This window comes from Pseudophryne corroboree, chromosome 12 (assembly GCF_028390025.1).
Source record: "Pseudophryne corroboree isolate aPseCor3 chromosome 12, aPseCor3.hap2, whole genome shotgun sequence".
NCBI classification, from domain to species: Eukaryota; Metazoa; Chordata; class Amphibia; order Anura; family Myobatrachidae; genus Pseudophryne; species Pseudophryne corroboree.
Genome location: NC_086455.1, coordinates 64,681,535 through 64,702,840, shown reverse-complemented (window position 1 = coordinate 64,702,840; position 21,306 = coordinate 64,681,535). Strand labels below are relative to the sequence as shown.

Sequence of the window (21,306 nt, the reverse complement as noted above, 5' to 3'; positions counted from 1 at the left end):
TTGGCTCAAGATGAACAAGGTCGACATGAGTTATTAAAAAAAAAAAAATCTTTTTTTTTTACTTTTTCAAACTTTACGATCCACATGGACCACGATTGGGAACGGTAACCTGCACTAATTGGAGTTCCCAATTACTCTGACCCAGACACGGTGCACTAATTGGGGTTCCCGGTCACTTTATGAAGAAAACGACACCAAAAAAACATGAAAAATTCATGTCGACCTAATGGTCGTGTCAACCTATTTCTAGTGTTGACCTAGCCACTGTCGACCAATAAGTGTCAACCTAATGGGTGTCGACAGGCTGATCGGGCCGGAGCTGACGTCACACCCCCTCCCTGAAAACGCTTGGGAATGCCTGCGGTTTTCCTGACACTCCCAGAAAACGGTCATTTACCACCCACAAACGGCCTCTTCCTGTTAATCAGCCTGCGTTCGCCTAGCGATCAAAAAAGACGCAGTTTTAGTATCAGCTTGGCCTCGCGCCTGCGCATTACGATCCATAGGCATGTGCAGTCTATCATTAATCAGCTGCTGTGTGATTTCGCACAGCAGCGATCGGGTCTGAATTAGGCCCACAGTCTGTAACATGGCAGATAAGAGCTGATTGGTTGGTGCTTTCTCTCCATCCACTTTATCTGTCCCCAAGCTTTGATAAATCGCCCCCATTATCACGTGCATCAAGAAGCACGCTTGTTTTATATTTACAATATGTTTTGTATTGTGCACAATATCCCTATTTCTCTAACGTCCTAAGTGGATGCTAGGGACTCCGTAAGGACCATGGGGGATTAGCGGCTCCGCAGGAGACTGGGCACAACTACAAAGAAAGCTTTTAGACTACTGGTGTGCACTGGCTCCTCCCACTAAGACCCTCCTCCAGACCTCAGTTAGATTCTTGTGCCCGGCCGAGCTGGATGCACACTAGGAGCTCTCCTGAGCACCTAGAAAGAAAGTATATTTAGGTTTTTTATTTTCAGTGAGATCTGCTGGCAACAGACTCACTGCAGCGAGGGACTAAGGGGAGAAGAAGCGAACCTACCTAACAGGTGGTAGTTTGGGCTTCTTAGGCTACTGGACAGCATTAGCTCCAGAGGGATCGACCGCAGGACCCGACCTTGGTGTTCGTTCCCGTAGCCGCGCCGCCGTCCCCCTTACAGAGCCAGAAGCACGAAGAAGGTCCGGAAAATCGGCGGCAGAAGACTTCAGTCTTCACCAAGGTAGCGCACAGCACTGCAGCTGTGCGCCATTGCTCCTCATGTACACCTCATACTTCGGTCACTGATGGGTGCAGGGCGCTGGGGGGGGGGCGCCCTGAGGGCAATAGATAACACCTTGGCTGGCAAAATATACATCATATATAGTCCCAGAGGCTATATAGATGTAAAATTACCCCTGCCAGTATCACAGAAAAAGCGGGAGAAAGTCCGCCGAAAAGGGGGCGGGGCTTCTCCCTCATCACACTGGCGCCATTTTTCCCTCACAGTTCCGCTGGAAGGAAGCTCCCTGGCTCTCCCCTGCAGTCTGAGAAAACTACAGAAGGGTAAAAAAGAGAGGGGGGGCACTAAATTTAGGCGCAGTATAGATATATATATGTAATATATATAAAAAAGCAGCTATAGGGAAAACACTCATTGAAGTGGGATCCCAGTGTTATATAGCGCTCTGGTGTGCGCTGGCATACTCTCTCTCTGTCTCCCCAAAGGGCTTTGTGGGGTCCTGTCCTCTGTCAAAGCATTCCCTGTGTGTTTGCGGTGTGTCGGTACGGCTGTGTCGACATGTTTGATGAGGAGGCTTATGTGGAGGCGGAGCAGATGCCTGTAAATGTGATGTCACCGCCTGCGGGGTCGACACCTGAGTGGATGGTGCTGTGGAAGGAATTACGTGATAGTGTCGACTCCTTACATAAAAGGTTTGACGACATACCTAATGTGGGACAGCCGGCTTCTCAGCCTGTGCCTGCCCAGGCGTCTCAAAAACCATCAGGGGCTCTAAAACGCCCGCTACCTCAGATGGTTGACACAGATGTCGACACGGATACTGACTCCAGTGTCGACGACGAAGAGACTAATGTAACTTCCAGTAGGGCCACACGTTACATGATTGAGGCAATGAAAAATGTGTTGCACATTTCTGATGTTACCCCCGGTACCACAAAAAAGGGTATAATGTTTGGAGAGAAAAAACTACCAGTAGCTTTTCCTCCATCTGAAGAGTTAAATGAAGTGTGTGAAGAAGCGTGGGCTTCCCCTGATAAAAAGATGGTAATTTCTAAGAGGTTACTAATGGCGTACCCTTTCCCGCCAGAGGATAGGTCACGCTGGGAAACATCCCCTAGGGTGGATAAAGCGCTCACACGCTTGTCGAAGAAGGTGGCACTACCGTCTCCGGATACGGCCGCCCTGAAGGAATCTGCTGATAAAAAGCAGGAGGCTATCCTGAGATCTATATATACACACACAGGTGTGATACTGAGACCGGCTATAGCTTCAGCCTGGATGTGCAGCGCTGCTGCTGCGTGGTCAGATTCCCTGTCAGAAAATATAGATACCCTAGACAGGGACACTATTTTGCTGAACGTAGAGCATATAAAAGACGCACTTTTATACATGAGGGATGCACAGAGGGATATTTGCCGGCTGGCATCCAAAATTAGTGCAATGTCCATTTCTGCCAGGAGAGGGTTATGGACTCGGCAGTGGACAGGTGATGCAGATTCCAAACGACACATGGAAGTTCTGCCTTATAAGGGTGAGGAATTGTTCGGGGATGGTCTCTCGGACCTCGTTTCCACAGCAACAGCTGGGAAGTCTACATTTTTGCCCCATGTTCCCTCACAACCAAAGAAAGCACTGTATTATCAGGTACAGTCCTTTCGGCCCAATAGGGGCAAGCGGGTTAAAGGCGCGTCCTTTCTGCCCAGAGGCAGAGGTAGAGGGAAAAAGCTGCAGCATACAGCCAGTTCCCAGGAGCAAAAGTCCTCCCCCGCTTCCTCAAAGTCCACAGCATGACGCTGGGGCTCCACAGGCAGAGCCAGGTACGGTGGGGGCCCGTCTCAAGCATTTCAGCAAGCAGTGGACTCGCTCACGGGTGGATTCCTGGATCCTTCAAATAGTATCTCAGGGGTACAAACTGGAATTCGAGACGTCTCCCCCCCCGCCGTTTCCTCAAATCTGCCTTGCCAACCACTCCCTCAGGCAGGGAGGCAGTGTTACAGGCAATTCAAAAGCTGTATTCACAACAAGTGATAGTAAAGGTGCCCCTACTTCAACAAGGAAGGGGTTACTATTCCACAATGTTTGTGGTACCGAAACCGGACGGTTCGGTGAGACCCATTTTAAATTTGAAATCCTTGAACACATATATCAAAAAATTCAAGTTCAAGATGGAATCGCTCAGGGCGGTTATTGCGAGCCTGGACGAGGGAGATTACATGGTATCGCTGGACATCAAGGATGCTTACCTACATGTCCCCATTTACCATCCTCACCAGGAGTACCTCAGGTTTGTGGTACAAGATTGTCATTACCAATTCCAGATGTTGCCGTTCGGTCTCTCCACGGCTCCGAGGGTCTTTACCAAGGTAATGGCGGAAATGATGATACTCCTTTGAAGGAAGGGAGTTTTAATTATCCCGTACTTGGACGATCTCCTGATAAAGGCGAGGTCCAGAGAGCAGTTGTTGGTAGGGGTAGCACTATCTCGGGAAGTGCTACAACAGCACGGCTGGATTCTAAACATTCCAAAGTCACAGCTGGTCCCTACGACACGCCTGCTGTTCCTAGGGATGGTTCTGGACACAGAACAGAGAAAAGTGTTTCTCCCGGAGGAGAAGGCCAAGGAGCTGTCATCTCTAGTCAGAGGCCTCCTAAAACCAAAACATGTGTCGGTGCATCACTGCACGCGGATCCTGGGAAAAATGGTAGCTTCCTACGAAGCGATTCCATTCGGCAGGTTTCATGCAAGAACCTTTCAGTGGGACCTGTTGGACAAGTGGTCCGGATCGCATCTTCAGATGCATCGTCTGATAACCCTGTCTCCAAGGACAAGGGTGTCTCTGCTGTGGTGGCTGCAGAGTGCTCATCTTCAAGAGGGCCGCAGATTCGGCATACAGGACTGGGTCCTGGTGACCACGGATGCCAGCCTTCGAGGCTGGGGAGCAGTCACACAGGGAAGAAACTTCCAAGGACTATGGTCAAGTCAGGAGACTTCCCTGCACAAAAATATTCTGGAACTAAGGGCCATTTACAATGCCCTAAGTCAGGCAAAACCCCTGCTTCAAAACCAGCCGGTACTGATCCAGTCAGACAACATCACGGCAGTCGCCCATGTAAATCGACAGGGCGGCACGAGAAGCAGGACGGCGATGGCAGAAGCCACAAGGATTCTCCGATGGGCGGAAAATCACGTGTTAGCACTGTCAGCAGTGTTCATTCCGGGAGTGGACAACTGGGAAGCAGACTTCCTCAGCAGGCACGACCTCCACCCGGGAGAGTGGGGACTTCATCCAGAAGTCTTTCAAATGATTGTAAACCAGTGGGAAAAACCACAGGTGGACATGATGGCGTCCCGCCTAAACAAAAAGCTAGAAAAATATTGCGCCAGGTCAAGAGACCCGCAGGCGATAGCTGTGAACGCTCTGGTAACACCGTGGGTGTACCGATCGGTTTATGTGTTCCCTCCTCTTCCTCTCATACCAAAGGTACTGAGGATAATAAGGAGAAGAGGAGTAAGAACTATACTCATTGTTCCGGATTGGCCAAGAAGAGCGTGGTATCCGGAACTTCAAGAAATGATGTCAGAGGACCCATGGCCTCTACCGCTCAGACAGGACCTGCTGCAGCAGGGGCCCTGTCTGTTCCAAGACTTACCGCGGCTGCGTTTGACGGCATGGCGGTTGAACACCGGATCCTAAAGGAAAAGGGCATTCCGGAGGAAGTCATTCCTACGCTGATAAAAGCTAGGAAAGAAGTAACCGCGAACCATTATCACCGCATATGGCGAAAATATGTTGCGTGGTGTGAGGCCAGGAAGGCCCCAACAGAAGAATTTCAGCTGGGCCGGTTCCTGCACTTCCTACAGTCAGGGGTGACTATGGGCCTTAAATTGGGTTCCATTAAGGTCCAGATTTCGGCTCTATCGATTTTCTTCCAGAGAGAATTGGCTTCACTACCTGAAGTTCAGACTTTTGTTAAGGGAGTGCTGCATATTCAGCCCCCTTTTGTGCCTCCAGTGGCACCTTGGGATCTCAACGTGGTGTTGGATTTCCTAAAGTCACATTGGTTTGAGCCACTGAAAACCGTGGATTTAAAATATCTCACGTGGAAAGTGGTCATGTTGTTGGCCTTGGCTTCGGCCAGGCGGGTTTCAGAATTGGCGGCTTTGTCATGTAAAAGCCCTTATCTGATTTTCCATATGGATAGGGCAGAATTGAGGACTCGTCCCCAGTTTCTCCCCAAAGTGGTATCAGCTTTTCATCTGAACCAACCTATCGTGGTGCCTGCGGCTACGAATGACTTGGAGGCTTCCAAGTTGTTGGACGTAGTCAGGGCCCTAAAAATTTATGTTTCCAGGACAGCTGGAGTCAGGAAGACTGACTCGCTTTTTATCCTGTATGCGCCCAACAAGTTGGGTGCACCTGCTTCTAAGCAGACTATTGCTCGCTGGATCTGTAGTACGATTCAGCTTGCACATTCTGCGGCTGGACTGCCGCATCCTAAATCGGTAAAAGCCCATTCCACAAGGAAAGTGGGCTCTTCTTGGGCGGCTGCCCGAGGGGTCTCGGCTCTTCAACTTTGCCGAGCTGCTACTTGGTCAGGGGCAAACACGTTTGCTAAATTCTACAAATTTGATACCCTGGCTGAGGAGGACCTTGAGTTCTCTCATTCGGTGCTGCAGAGTCATCCGCACTTTCCCGCCCGTTTGGGAGCTTTGGTATAATCCCCATGGTCCTTACGGAGTCCCCAGCATCCACTTAGGACGTTAGAGAAAATAAGAATTTACTCACCGGTAATTCTATTTCTCATAGTCCGTAGTGGATGCTGGGCGCCCATCCCAAGTGCGGATTGTCTGCAATACTTGTATATAGTTATTGCTTAACTAAAGGGTTATTGTTGAGCTATCTGTTGAGAGGCTCAGTTGTTATCATGCTGTTAACTGGGTATTGTATCACGAGTTATACGGTGTGATTGGTGTGGCTGGTATGAGTCTTACCCGGGATTCAAAATCCTTCCTAATTGTGTCAGCTCTTCCGGGCACAGTATCCTAACTGAGGTCTGGAGGAGGGTCTTAGTGGGAGGAGCCAGTGCACACCAGTAGTCTAAAAGCTTTCTTTGTAGTTGTGCCCAGTCTCCTGCGGAGCCACTAATCCCCCATGGTCCTTACGGAGTCCCCAGCATCCACTACGGACTATGAGAAATAGAATTACCGGTGAGTAAATTCTTATTTTATATTGTATAGTTCCTAGTTATTCTATATTTATACGGTGTTTAGTCCCTTGATATAATATTTATATTATATTTGTAGTTCCGTGCTTTGTACATTTAGCATGGGTTTGGTTAAACAATAAACAATCTCAGAGTCACAAAGCCATGTGGTAGTTTCTGTGTGCGTGTATGAACGCAATGCTTGGTGCTGTATTGTCTGCCCAGGGCCACATTGATCAGGACTGACTCTGCACCTATCTGCTTTGTAATTAGCTGCAATGGGTGACTACTGTACATGGGTCCTCATTCCGAGTTGTTCGCTCGCTAGCTGCTTTTAGCAGCATTGCACACGCTAGGCCGCCGCCCTCTGGGAGTGTATCTTAGTTTAGCAGAATAGCGAATTAAAGATTAGCAGAACTGCTACTAAAAAAATTCATGCCGTTTCTGAGTAGCTCCAGACCTACTCCTAGATTGCGATCAGCTCGGTCCGTTTAGTTCCTGGTTTGACGTCACAAACACGCCCTGCGTTCGGCCAGCCACTCCCCCGTTTCTCCAGACACTTTCGCATTTTTCCCTGACATGCCTGCGTTTTTTAGCACACTCCCGGAAAACGCTCAGGTACCATCCAGAAACACCCACTTCCTGTCAATCATTTACCGATCAGCAGTGCGAACACCAGTAAATCTACTAAGTTTTGTGTTAAATAACTTAGTGCATGCGCGCTGCGTACCATGCGTATGCGCATTTTCCACCTATTCCCTGCGTTACGAAAAACGTCAATGAGCGAACAACTCGGAATGACCACTTTTATGTAAAGGGAAATACATAAATAACTGAACTAGGGATATGTACTACAAGCTGGAAGATGTATAGAGCTGGACGGATGATGCTGCAAAAGCTATTAAATTCTATTTAAAAATATATATATATATTCAAAAAAATCGTTAACTGAGGCTGTAATTGCTTTAATTATTATTATTATTATTTTTTTTATTAAAATTGGATATTTGTGTTATTGACCCCAAACCATGCCAGGGACAAAAGGTTGACGTGGTGAAAAGGTCGACAGGGTCAAAAGGTAGACAGTACAAAAGTTCAACAGGGACAAAAGGTAGACATGCAAATGGTCGACACAAAAAAGTCGACACACTTTTTTTTTACTTTTTTTTGTGTTTAAGTTTTTGGATGGTACATCAAGCAAAAGTTGAAAAATATGTGACCCCTTCCCCCCCCCCAAAAAAAACTTGTGGCGACCATTGCCATGTCAACCATTTGAACCTGTCAACATTAAGCACTGTTTACCTTTTACCTGTCTAACTAATGCATGTCCACCAAATGGTATTGACCTATTGACTGTCTTTCTAGACACTGTCTATCTATGGGATGCGGTCAAGATCCCGCCGGACGGAATCTCGGCAGTCGAAATACCGACACCGGGATCCCGACCAACACAATCCTGACATATTCTCCCTCTGGGTGTCCACAACACCCATAGAGGGAGAATATACGCGAGGCGCCGTGCCCGCAAGGAGCTGCGTTGCACTCGCCCCCCTGTCGGGATTGTGCCAGTCGGGATCCCGATGTCGGTATTCCTAGCTTCGGGATCCCGTCCGGCGGAATTTCGGACTGATCCCCTATCTATACATTGGAACCTACCACACTATACCAAATTCATGCTATGTGCTGTCATACATGAACAGACACTTGGGGGTTTATTAAACAGCGGTTTTGCAATTCTGGAGCAACTTCGGTGGATTACTGGTGGAATTGCATCCCGCTAATTTACTAAAGCCCAACTGCCGCAATTACGCAGAGAATCCAGACTTTCGAATACAATAGCAATATCAGTGTTGTACTAGTAGAAGTATAGACACAGTAGATAGGCCCTCATTCCGAGTTGTTCGCTCGCTAGCTGCTTTTAGCAGCATTGCACACGCTAGGCTGTCGCCCTCTGGGAGTGTATCTTAGTTTAGCAGAATAGCGAACGAAAGATTAGCAGAACTGCTATTAAATAATTCCTTGCAGTTTCTGAGTAGCTCCAGACCTACTCCTAGATTGCGATCAGCTCGGTCCGTTTAGTTCCTGGTTTGACGTCACAAACACGCCCTGCGTTCGGCCAGCCACTCCCCCGTTTCTCCAGCCACTCCTGCGTTTTTACCTGGCACGCCTGCGTTTTTTAGCACACTCCCTGAAAACGCCATGTTTCCGCCCAGAAACACCCACTTCCTGTCAATCACACTACGATCACTCGAGCGTTGAAAAAACGTCACTCGAGCTTGTGTAAATCTACTAAGTTTTGTGTTAAATAACTAAGCGCATGCGCATTTTCTACCTAATCGCTCCGTTGCGAAAAACGGCAACGAGCGAACAACTCGGAATTACCACCATAGTGCGAGATTGTTCTGACAGAGAAGATCGCTCAGACAGCGTGGTGTTATGTTGGGAGTAGCACTTATTCTTATATGTCTGTATAAATTGTGCCCACATCATAAAATAATAAATGTTGCCCCAGTCATAAACACCAGGTAACAGTGAATTCATATTACTTCTTTAAAATAATGATTAATCATATTGTTTTCTTAAACAATAATTTCCTCCTAACATATTAATAAGCTACTATTTACCCTATAAGAAAACTATCAATAATATCTGCCTCCGACCATGGGCCTAAGTCAGACCTGATCGCATACCAGACAGCCGATGGCCATCTCAGCCAGCGATCGCCTCTGCTTGATTGACAGGCAGGGGTGGTCGCTGGGCGGGAGGGGGCGGGCCGGTGGCATTTGGCCGCCGTTTTGGGGGCGCGGTCCGGGCAACGCAGCCGCTGCGACCTGAACAGCGACGGGTAGCTCCCTGCCAGCGCACAGGAGCTGCGCAGGTAGGGAGCTACTCGACCAGCACAAAAGCATTGCCGCTGTGCGATGCTTTTGTACTTGTGCGGGGGGGGGGGGGGGAGTAGGGACAGACATGCGGGACGGACTAGACCTGTGCTGGGCGCCCCCCCGCATGTCTGAGTAACTGATCATTTTGCACGGCTACGATCAGTCTGAATTAGGCCCCTTATCCAATACATAATCAATGATTGCCATCATAAGAAGTTTACGTGATTCCCACCCTTCTGATTGGCCAGATAAGCGCAGCGGTTTTATGGCAGTTTTACAGCAATTTGGTTAAAACCCCAGAAAAGACACCACTGAGCTGCTGGAAAACATCGATGGTGGCTTTAAAACCTCATCAAAACCGCTGAATAGTAAATTCCGTGGTTTGGTGCTTCAAGCTAAAGTGCTGGAGTTTCAAATCCCTAGCCAATCTGTTGCTTAGTAACGTTGCCGTTAAGTTTACCTATTGGTGTGACTGTGTAGACCTGGGTGAACCAACACAGCCTGTGGTCTAGTTTATGAACGGGCCTGTTCCCAGCTGCAATGGAGCCCCCAGGTGTACTGACTGAATGCCCCAGGCTCACGGTCTTGTTTCTCTTATAGAACCTCCCCGGCCCCTGACTCACTTGTGTCGCCTGAAAGTGCGGAACTTGATAGGAAGCAATCGCATCACACTGCTGGACACCCTGCCTCTTCCATGCAGACTGATCCGCTACCTCAGCTACGATACCTCTGATGTGTGCTAGCCGAGGTACCTGGGAGTGTGCCAGGGGAATGTAAACAGGTGATGGATTATTAATGGAATTTTATGGTGCCAGCGGAAGTTCTGCACCTACTGGCCAGTGTTGGTCGTGCAAGATGTGGCACAGGTGTGTTCCTATTGGGATGTAGTCATGTGACCCAGGTGTGTTCCTATTGGGATGTAGTCATGTGACCCAGGTGTGTTCCTATTACGGTACTCCAAGGACAACTTGAGCCATAGAAGGGTAAGGTTACTGTGCACCTATCAGAATGGCGAAGAGGTACTTTTTCCGAAGAGAACTCTATACACATTGGCAGCAATCATTTTGTGAGCCCACTGTACACTAAAGGTTACGCACATCGACTATTTTATAGACTATTCCGTCACTTATTGTCACTTTATATTTAATAGTTTTGCATGAATATTGGATTGTTAAGCATGTCATTATTTTTGGAATGATCATCAGCTGATTTGCGCCGCGTCTGACGCTATGGACAACAGTTTTGTTCAAACCTGATTCCAGTTCTTTTATTGTCTGCTCTGACCCATGTAAATTACATGTATCTACGACGACCTGATTAATTATAAATAACTATGGTGAGCAGTTATAATTTGGTTTGTCGGTCCGCCCGATACCTCAGGCTTTAGAACTTTTGCTGAATAAGTAGACTTCAGTATCAGAAGCAAAACCAGAATCAATGAAAATGAATTGGATCTGATTTAGAGCCCATTTCCAGCGTGAGCAATGATGTATTTCCATAATGCGCATTTGTGTACCAAATTGTCGATATTTCGGTATGTTAGACTGGCGTCCCCTTGAGTTTGAAAAGAAGTGTCAGGGACGGTGAGTACAGTGAGGGCATGGAGGCGCAAATCTCAAAGACGTGTCTGATATAGGGGAAGATTATCAAACCTTGGAGAGAGATAAAGTGGTGAGAGAAAGCACAAACCAATCAACTCCTAACCGTCAAGTTACATGCTGTGTTTGGAAAATTACAGAAGCTGATTGGTTTGTACTTGATCTCTCTCCACTCTCTCCAAAGTTTGCTACATCTCCCCCTTTGGCTGTAAGATGCTGCTTTTAGGATGAGTATCTTTGCACGTCCTATAGCATGGTGTTATTGTCCTCGTTGACGATGAGAACATATTTATTCTATATAGGCTAGAACTCTAAATATAATTTGCCATCTTGCAGCCACAGTTTTATGCCGCTGTTTGCTGTGTTTTTGTGAAGCTGCCCCTATACAGTAAGAATAACCATGTTATTTACCTGACACTCTCAGGACAGAAATGCCATTTATCATTATGTATCATTTGCTCTGTATGATTAATGCAGCTCTGTCTGTAGAAAGTGATGTGAAACCCCATTTGTACACTCATGGCATGACGCAGGGCACAGTTATACCTACTGAGTCCCCATAGCAAACTTTTCACACCCTCAGTGTTGGACTGGGGCATGAAAAGCCCACCAGGGTATTGTAGCGGAAGGGTCCCATGTTTAGGGGTGTGTCCAGTTTCCAGAGGGGGTGTGGCCAGCCACCAGAGAGGCGTGGCTAACCATTAGCACAGGCATTGCCGAGTCCCTGCCTGGTGAAGTATAATACAGATGTACAGACTGGCCGTGGCACATGCGTATGACAGCAGCCAGTGGATGACAGCGGTAGGCTGACAGCTACAGCAAGATGGATGTCACCAAGGAGGGGGATCTCATAAGTAATGTTAAATACCAATGGTATGTTCACTAGTATCACGGCGATAATAAAATGTGCCGCTGGTATTAAGGTTCATTGGGGCAGATGTATTAACCTGGAGAAGGCATAAGGAAGTGATAAACCAGTGATGAGTGCAAGGTGATAAAGGCACCAGCCAATCAGCTCCTAACTGTTAATTTACATATTGGAGCTGATTGGCTGGTGTGTGTATCACATCCAGGTTAATACATCTGCCCCATTGTTACATGGGGCCCTTAGATGCTTGAAGGCTGGTGACGGCTGTGTGTTCAGTCTTCAGAAATACTGACAGTAGTTGTCATCCTAAAATGAATAATATACAAGTAATGTCGGTGTTTCTAATGACACTCAGATGCCTCTTGTCTGTCAATATCCTGACATTTTTTGAAAATATCTACAATGTTTTCCATAAAACAACCTGAGCTTTTTTTCAAGTGTAGACAATTGCGAGTTGTGACTGACAGCGCCAAAGGAAGGAGGGGGTATGGGAGATCCTGTGGTGTTTGGGTAATCAGCGCCCTCTAGTGGTGGCCAAAATATATGCATCAAAATTCCCAAAACAACCAAACTACAAACTAAAGATTCTGCAGACCCACAATGGGGCTGGTACTGAGTTGTACGCATCTCTTTGCACGGACGCAGATGGCGAGGTTTTACATACAGCTTATGCACAGAATTTATACATTTTTACGTATCTCCATCCCAGTCATATGGAACTCGGTCACATCTATGTTTCCATGAAATCTGGCATTTGGGGACAGCAACAATACGCGTGAACAGAAACAGCCGGACTTGTGGTAATGTCATAGGAGCGTCGTGGGTGTGTTTCTAAAGCTCTGTTCCCGCAGACAGGTAAGGGAAGCCTGTATCTGGCAGATCCCTTACACACAGCAGGGGCTGCTGGTGTAATTGTTGATAGTATGCTAAACGTTTCAGTTGCGGCGGTTGACGTACAATCACTGGAAGGCACAGCTATATGTATGCAGACACAGGTATAGGCACAGGTCTATGTATGCAGACACAGGTATAGGCACAGGTATATGTATGCAGGCACAGGTATAGGCACAGCTATATGTATGCAGACACAGGTATAGGCACAGCTATATGTATGCAGACACAGGTATAGGCACAGGTATATGTATGCAGACACAGGTATAGGCACAGGTATATGTATGCAGACACAGGTATAGGCACAGGTATATGTATGCAGACACAGGTATAGGCACAGGTATATGTATGCAGACACAGGTATAGGCACAGCTATATGTATGCAGACACAGGTATAGGCACAGGTATATGTATGCAGACACAGGTATAGGCACAGGTATATGTATGCAGACACAGGTATAGGCACAGGTATATGTATGCAGACACAGGTATAGGCACAGGTATATGTATGCAGACACAGGTATAGGCACAGGTATATGTATGCAGACACAGGTATAGGCACAGCTATATATATGCAGACACAGGTATAGGCACAGGTATATGTATGCAGACACAGGTATAGGCACAGGTATATGTATGCAGACACAGGTATAGGCACAGGTATATGTATGCAGACACAGGTATAGGCACAGGTATATGTATGCAGACACAGGTATAGGCACAGGTATATGTATGCAGACACAGGTATAGGCACAGGTATATGTATGCAGACACAGGTATAGGCACAGGTATATGTATGCAGACACAGGTATAGGCACAGGTATATGTATGCAGACACAGGTATAGGCACAGCTATATGTATGCAGACACAGGTATAGGCACAGGTATATGTATGCAGACACAGGTATAGGCACAGGTATATGTATGCAGACAGAGGTATAGGCACAGGAATATGTATGCAGACACAGGTATAGGCACAGGAATATGTATGCAGACACAGGTATAGGCACAGCTATATGTATGCAGACACAGGTATAGGCACAGGTATATGTATGCAGACACAGGTATAGGCACAGGAATATGTATGCAGACACAGGTATAGGCACAGGTATATGTATGCAGACACAGGTATAGGCACAGCTATATATATGCAGACACAGGTATAGGCACAGGTATATGTATGCAGACACAGGTATAGGCACAGGTATATGTATGCAGACAGAGGTATAGGCACAGGAATATGTATGCAGACACAGGTATAGGCACAGGAATATGTATGCAGACACAGGTATAGGCACAGCTATATGTATGCAGACACAGGTATAGGCACAGGTATATGTATGCAGACACAGGTATAGGCACAGGAATATGTATGCAGACACAGGTATAGGCACAGCTATATGTATGCAGACACAGGTATAGGCACAGGTATATGTATGCAGACACAGGTATAGGCACAGGTATATGTATGCAGACACAGGTATAGGCACAGGTATATGTATGCAGACACAGGTATAGGCACAGCTATATGTATGCAGACACAGGTATAGGCACAGCTATATGTATGCAGACACAGGTATAGGCACAGCTATATGTATGCAGACACAGGTATAGGCACAGGTATATGTATGCAGACACAGGTATAGGCACAGCTATATGTATGCAGACACAGGTATAGGCACAGCTATATGTATGCAGACACAGGTATAGGCACAGCTATATGTATGCAGACACAGGTATAGGCACAGGTATAGGCACAGGTATATGTATGCAGACACAGGTATAGGCACAGCTATATGTATGCAGACACAGGTATAGGCACAGGTATATGTATGCAGACACAGGTATAGGCACAGGTATATGTATGCAGACACAGGTATAGGCACAGGTATATGTATGCAGACACAGGTATAGGCACAGGTATATGTATGCAGACACAGGTATAGGCACAGGTATATGTATGCAGACACAGGTATAGGCACAGCTATATGTATGCAGACACAGGTATAGGCACAGGTATATGTATACAGACACAGGTATAGGCACAGGTATATGTATGCAGACAGAGGTATAGGCACAGGTATATGTATGCAGACACAGGTATAGGCACAGGTATATGTATGCAGACACAGGTATAGGCACAGGTATATGTATGCAGACACAGGTATAGGCACAGGTATATGTATGCAGACACAGGTATAGGCACAGGTATATGTATGCAGACACAGGTATATGTATGCAGACAGAGGTATAGGCACAGGTATATGTATACAGACACAGGTATAGGCACAGGTATATGTATGCAGACACAGGTATAGGCACAGGTATATGTATGCAGACAGAGGTATAGGCACAGGTATATGTATACAGACACAGGTATAGGCACAGGTATATGTATGCAGACACAGGTATAGGCACAGGTATATGTATGCAGACAGAGGTATAGGCACAGGTATATGTATGCAGACACAGGTATAGGCACAGGTATATGTATGCAGACACAGGTATAGGCACAGGTATATGTATGCAGGCACAGGTATAGGCACAGGTATATGTATGCAGGCACAGGTATAGGCACAGGTGTATGTATGCAGACACAGGTATAGGCACAGGTATATGTATGCAGACACAGGTATAGGCACAGCTATATGTATGCAGACACAGGTATAGGCACAGGTCTATGTATGCAGACACAGGTATAGGCACAGGTATATGTATGCAGACACAGGTATAGGCACAGCTATATGTATGCAGACAGAGGTATAGGCACAGGTATATGTATACAGACACAGGTATAGGCACAGGTATATGTATGCAGACACAGGTATAGGCACAGGTATATGTATGCAGACACAGGTATAGGCACAGCTATATGTATGCAGACACAGGTATAGGCACAGCTATATGTATGCAGACACAGGTATAGGCACAGGTATATGTATGCGGGACACAGGTATAGGCACAGCTATATGTATGCAGACACAGGTATAGGCACAGGTATATGTATGCAGACACAGGTATAGGCACAGGTATATGTATGCAGACACAGGTATAGGCACAGGTATATGTATGCGGGACACAGGTATAGGCACAGGTATATGTATGCAGACACAGGTATAGGCACAGGTATATGTATGCAGACACAGGTATAGGCACAGGTATATGTATGCAGGCACAGGTATAGGCACAGGTATATGTATGCAGGCACAGGTATAGGCACAGGTGTATGTATGCAGACACAGGTATAGGCACAGGTATATGTATGCAGACACAGGTATAGGCACAGCTATATGTATGCAGACACAGGTATAGGCACAGCTATATGTATGCAGACACAGGTATAGGCACAGGTCTATGTATGCAGACACAGGTATAGGCACAGGTATATGTATGCAGACACAGGTATAGGCACAGGTATATGTATGCAGACACAGGTATAGGCACAGCTATATGTATGCAGACAGAGGTATAGGCACAGGTATATGTATACAGACACAGGTATATGTATGCAGACACAGGTATAGGCACAGGTATATGTATGCAGACACAGGTATAGGCACAGCTATATGTATGCAGACACAGGTATAGGCACAGGTATATGTATGCAGACACAGGTATAGGCACAGGTATATGTATGCAGACAGAGGTATAGGCACAGGTATATGTATGCAGACACAGGTATAGGCACAGGTATATGTATGCAGACACAGGTATAGGCACAGCTATATGTATGCAGACACAGGTATAGGCACAGCTATATGTATGCAGACACAGGTATAGGCACAGGTATATGTATGCGGGACACAGGTATAGGCACAGGTATATGTATGCAGGCACAGGTATATGTATGCAGACACAGGTATAGGCACAGCTATGTATGCAGACACAGGTATAGGCACAGCTATATGTATGCAGACACAGGTATAGGCACAGGTATATGTATGCAGACACAGGTATAGGCACAGGTATATGTATGCAGACACAGGTATAGGCACAGGTATATGTATGCAGACACAGGTATAGGCACAGCTATATGTATGCAGACACAGGTATAGGCACAGGTATATGTATGCAGACACAGGTATAGGCACAGCTATATGTATGCAGACACAGGTATAGGCACAGCTATATGTATGCAGACACAGGTATAGGCACAGCTATATGTATGCAGACACAGGTATAGGCACAGCTATATGTATGCAGACACAGGTATAGGCACAGGTATATGTATGCAGACACAGGTATAGGCACAGGTATATGTATGCAGACACAGGTATAGGCACAGGTATAGGCACAGGTATAGGCACAGGTATATGTATGCAGACACAGGTATAGGCACAGGTATATGTATGCAGACACAGGTATAGGCACAGGTATATGTATGCAGACACAGGTATAGGCACAGGTATATGTATGCAGACACAGGTATAGGCACAGCTATATGTATGCAGACACAGGTATAGGCACAGGTATGTGTATGCAGACAGAGGTATAGGCACAGGTATATGTATGCAGACACAGGTATAGGCACAGGTATATGTATGCAGACACAGGTATAGGCACAGGTATATGTATGCAGACACAGGTATAGGCACAGCTATATGTATGCAGACACAGGTATAGGCACAGGTATATGTATGCAGACACAGGTATAGGCACAGGTATATGTATGCAGACACAGGTATAGGCACAGCTATATGTATGCAGACACAGGTATAGGCACAGGTATATGTATGCAGACACAGGTATAGGCACAGCTATATGTATGCAGACAGACAAACCTCCACATCAGCTCTACGGATAGCATAAGGCAGTGAATCAGACTTCCACAGGTGACTGCGAGAACAGCCACTTTGCTAAGAATCAGCCCCTATGTGTACACAAGTGGGATATAACTAAGAAATGCCATAGACAGAGTTATTTTATGTAGAAGTAATTTCTGTTGGTAGCAAAAATGAAAATATATAAATAAATTAGCAGATCAGGTCAGCTGAAGACCTAGGTAGTTCCAGCCATCCAATAGCATTTCCTCAGAGGCAGGTACAAGTGCGCCGACTGTTCCGCCAAGCTCATGTCAAAGTGCACAGGCCTTGGAACCGCCTAGTTCTGCAGTTGAGAGATGCTGTGTATATTGCTTAGGGTGGGATTGCCATATTTATTCATTTCACCTTTTACATTGTTCTCCTGAAAGTGTCTCCTCGGCACAGTTTGTTTCCACCGGGATGTGTTTAGCATCCCAGCAGTCGCGATGCTGGCAGTCATGGGATCGATGCTGGAGTCCCGAAACCGCTCGGAATATCGGCGCTGGAACACCTACTGCTGCTATCCCAAAGGTGAGTATCGGGGGTCACTGTTAGGGGATCGGTATGGTATCCCGACGTACGGGATGCCGAATGTCATTTTACGGACATCGGCATCCCGAATGGCGGAATGCCGGCAGGGGGTGAGTGCAACGAAGCCCCTTGCGGGCTAGCGACTAACCAGCCCTCTAGTGCTCTAGGCACTAGAGGGGTGGTTAGTCGTAGGCCCGCCACTCCCGTAGTCTTAGCCCTAGCTGCCACCCCCGTAGTCTTAGCCCTAGCTGCCATCCCCGTAGTCTTATCCCTAGCTGCCATCCCCGTAGTCTTAGCCCTAGCTGCCACCCTCGTAGTCTTAGCCCTAGCCGCCATCCCCGGAGTCTCAGCCCTAGCTGCCATCCCCGTAGTCTTAGCCCTAGCCGCCATCCCCGTAGTCTTAGCCCTAGCCGCCATCCCCGTAGTCTCAGCCCTAGCTGCCACCACCGGAGTCTTAGCCCTAGCCGCCATCCCCGGAGTCTCAGCCCTAGCTACCACCCCAGGCTGGTTAGGGTACAGGACAGGTGAGGGATAAAATAATTACCCCGTCCCCTGCTGGCATTCTCGATGTCGAGATGCCGGTGTTGGTCATGTGACCGCTGGCATCCTGACAGCCTGGATCCCATACCCAACCCGTTTCCACCAACTTATCTAATGAAACAGTTCCATCCTCTTAAATGACTGCACATTAGTGGGAAATTAGGCACGCTTGTGCTTAACCACAGCTACCAAAGAAGACCCCCGGCCCGCCTGACTCCTCCCAAATTGTGTACCTGACGGATGCTATCATTTTACACTCCAAATTCATGCACCTCCCTGTAAAACAAGACTTCTTATTTATTTAGCGTGACCATTTTACGCAGAGCTGTACAGGGAATATTTGTCCCACTTGTAACAATTAAGCTGTTGCGCTGCGGTTTTTCACTTTTGTGGTTTGTTAATGACCTTTATATGTGACATACACAAATATTCATAATTGTGTAGTTAGCAAGGGACAGAAATTCTATATTTGCATTGATGTTACCTCGTATGGGTTCTGCCAGCCAGTAATAAGAATCAGGACTGTACACTGTGGCCAAGAAAACTGTAAAACATATAAAGTATGGGAACTACTGAGCTTTAAAGTATAAAAAGTTTGTTACTATTGTTAGCACATAGATATCACCCACTGGTTATGTATTATACAACAAAACAGAATTATTCTATTCATCTAAGATGTAGTTTTATGCACAGAAATCTATTTTATGTTCTGTGTACATAATTTATTATGTGTTTGCTGTCTGTGTGGTATGTAGTGTTAGATGAGGTGTTCTAGGCTTATTCATAGTGTGACATGAAATCATTATACAGTATAATGTATATTTAGTAGAGGATTCCCAAAGTATTTATGTTAGTTTATATGGATTGTTTACTAGTGTGGATCTTCTTTTTACATTGGTACAGTACAGTACAACACCAGTGGATACACTCTGTCCGAGGGGATGTGGTCAATTTACCTACAATCAAAATCCCGGCGGTCAAAATCCCGACAAGGTCAAAATCCTGACATTTAAAATATCAACAAGGTCAAAATACAGACATTTAAAATGTCGACAGGTCAAAAAGTCGACGTGATTTTTACATGATTTTTTCATTGAAACCGACTTGTTCATACTTTACCTTCCCAGTGGACCTGGAGGGTGAATATAATAGTGTGCCCGAAGCATGGTGAGCGCTGCGGTACACCTATACGGTGTCCGTGTCGACCTATGTCGACATACAAAAAACCCCAAAAAACTTGTGTTTACTTTATGACTTGTCGTCATTTTAAATGTCGGTATTTTAACCTTGACGGTATTTTGACCGTCGGTCAATTGTTGTCGGGATTTTGAACGTCAGAATTTTGAGAGAGATAAAGCACCAACCAATCAGCTCTTAGCTGTCATGTTACATGCTATGTTTGAAAAATGACAGAATCTGATTGGTTGGCACATATTTAATGAGTGACGGAATGATCTTGTTTCGTCCTTTGTTAGCATACTGCAAGACGCTAGCGATATTGGGCCTAATTCACAGTCGATCATAGCCGTTCAAAATTTTGCACGGCTACGATCATTTACTCTGACATGCGGGGGGACGCCCAGCACGGGGCTAATCCGCCCGCATGTCAGGCCCTACCCCCCCTGCACAAGTACAAAATTGCATGGCGGCAATGCTTTTGTACTTTACGAGTAGCTCCCTACTTGTGCAGCTCCTGTGCGCTGGCAGGGAGCTACCCGTCACTGTCCGGGTCGCAGCGGCTGCGTGTGACTTCACACAGCTGCCGCGGCCCACCCCACGCACAGTCCGGGTACGCCTGCGTTGCCCGGACCGCGTCCCTTAAATGGCGGCCAAATGCCGCCGGCCCGCCCCCTCCCGCCCAACGACCACCTCTGCCTGTCAATCAGGCAGAGACGATTGCGGCGCTGAGATGGCCATTTTGTGTAATAAAACAATATAAATATGAGTTGATAAGCCGTATTTTCAGGACAATAGCTGACTCCACTGTAGGTATCAACAGTTACATTATTCCTTTTCATTGCAAGTTGCGTTGCTTGGTCAGGTAGACTAGCGATCAATGTATATTTAGAAAATAAGACGTTTGTGGTTTTATTCTTTGAGGTGTGAAAAACAAACTTACCAATTGGTGTGTTATATAAAGTGATTTCTATAACTGGCCGGGATTGACTGAGTTAAAATATTCCAAATATGAAATGTGCAATTCACTTGTTTTTCCAAGAGCACTTTTTGTGTGTGTTTATTTAGTGTTCCTTACAAGACTTTTATATGCGTTTGTATTTTGTACTGTTTGTTTACAATTCTGATTTTGAATAAATGTTTACAATGTACAACTTGTGTGAATTTTTGGAAAATGACTGATTCACACGAGGGAACACAGATTCCACAAATCTTGCCATGAAAGGAAAAGAAGCGTAAACGCTGAAAAATCAAAGGTAGATAAACATTCTCATCTGCTTTGTGTACTTTCACTGTCCTTAACCCACCCAGCAAAACCCCAGGAGGAACGGTTTAAATAGATCTTTTCCACTTCACACAGTGTAGAGTAAGGATAAGATGCCAGTTGGCCCAATACTGTACGGCAGGCACTTCCAACGTCTGTCCTTAAGACACACTAACAGTGCAGGTTGTAGTGATATCCAAGCTTCAGCACAGATAGTTAAATCAAAATAACTGAGGTACTAATTAAGGGGATGTGGTCGGGATTGCCGGAATCCTGACATCACTCAGAACGCCAATGCTAAACATAGGTGTTAGGTGTAGGCACCACTG

The 21,306-nt window shown here is 46.3% G+C and overlaps 1 protein-coding gene across 5 annotated transcripts in view; it reads left to right on the top strand.

The window, feature by feature from the left end:
* The window catches only part of ASB2 (ankyrin repeat and SOCS box containing 2), a 206,270-nt gene extending 185,403 nt beyond the window's left edge, over positions 1-20,867 (top strand). For 3 of the 5 annotated variants that reach the window (XM_063947582.1, XM_063947583.1, XM_063947584.1), the window contains exon 10: positions 9,908-20,867. In XM_063947582.1, coding sequence (XP_063803652.1) covers positions 9,908-10,050 — 143 coding nt within the window. In that variant the 3' untranslated portion in view covers positions 10,051-20,867. The remainder of the gene's footprint in view (positions 1-9,907) is intronic. The other 2 variants (XR_010190455.1, XR_010190454.1) reach the window with 2 other exon arrangements.
* The last annotated feature ends 439 nt before the right edge of the window (positions 20,868-21,306 follow it).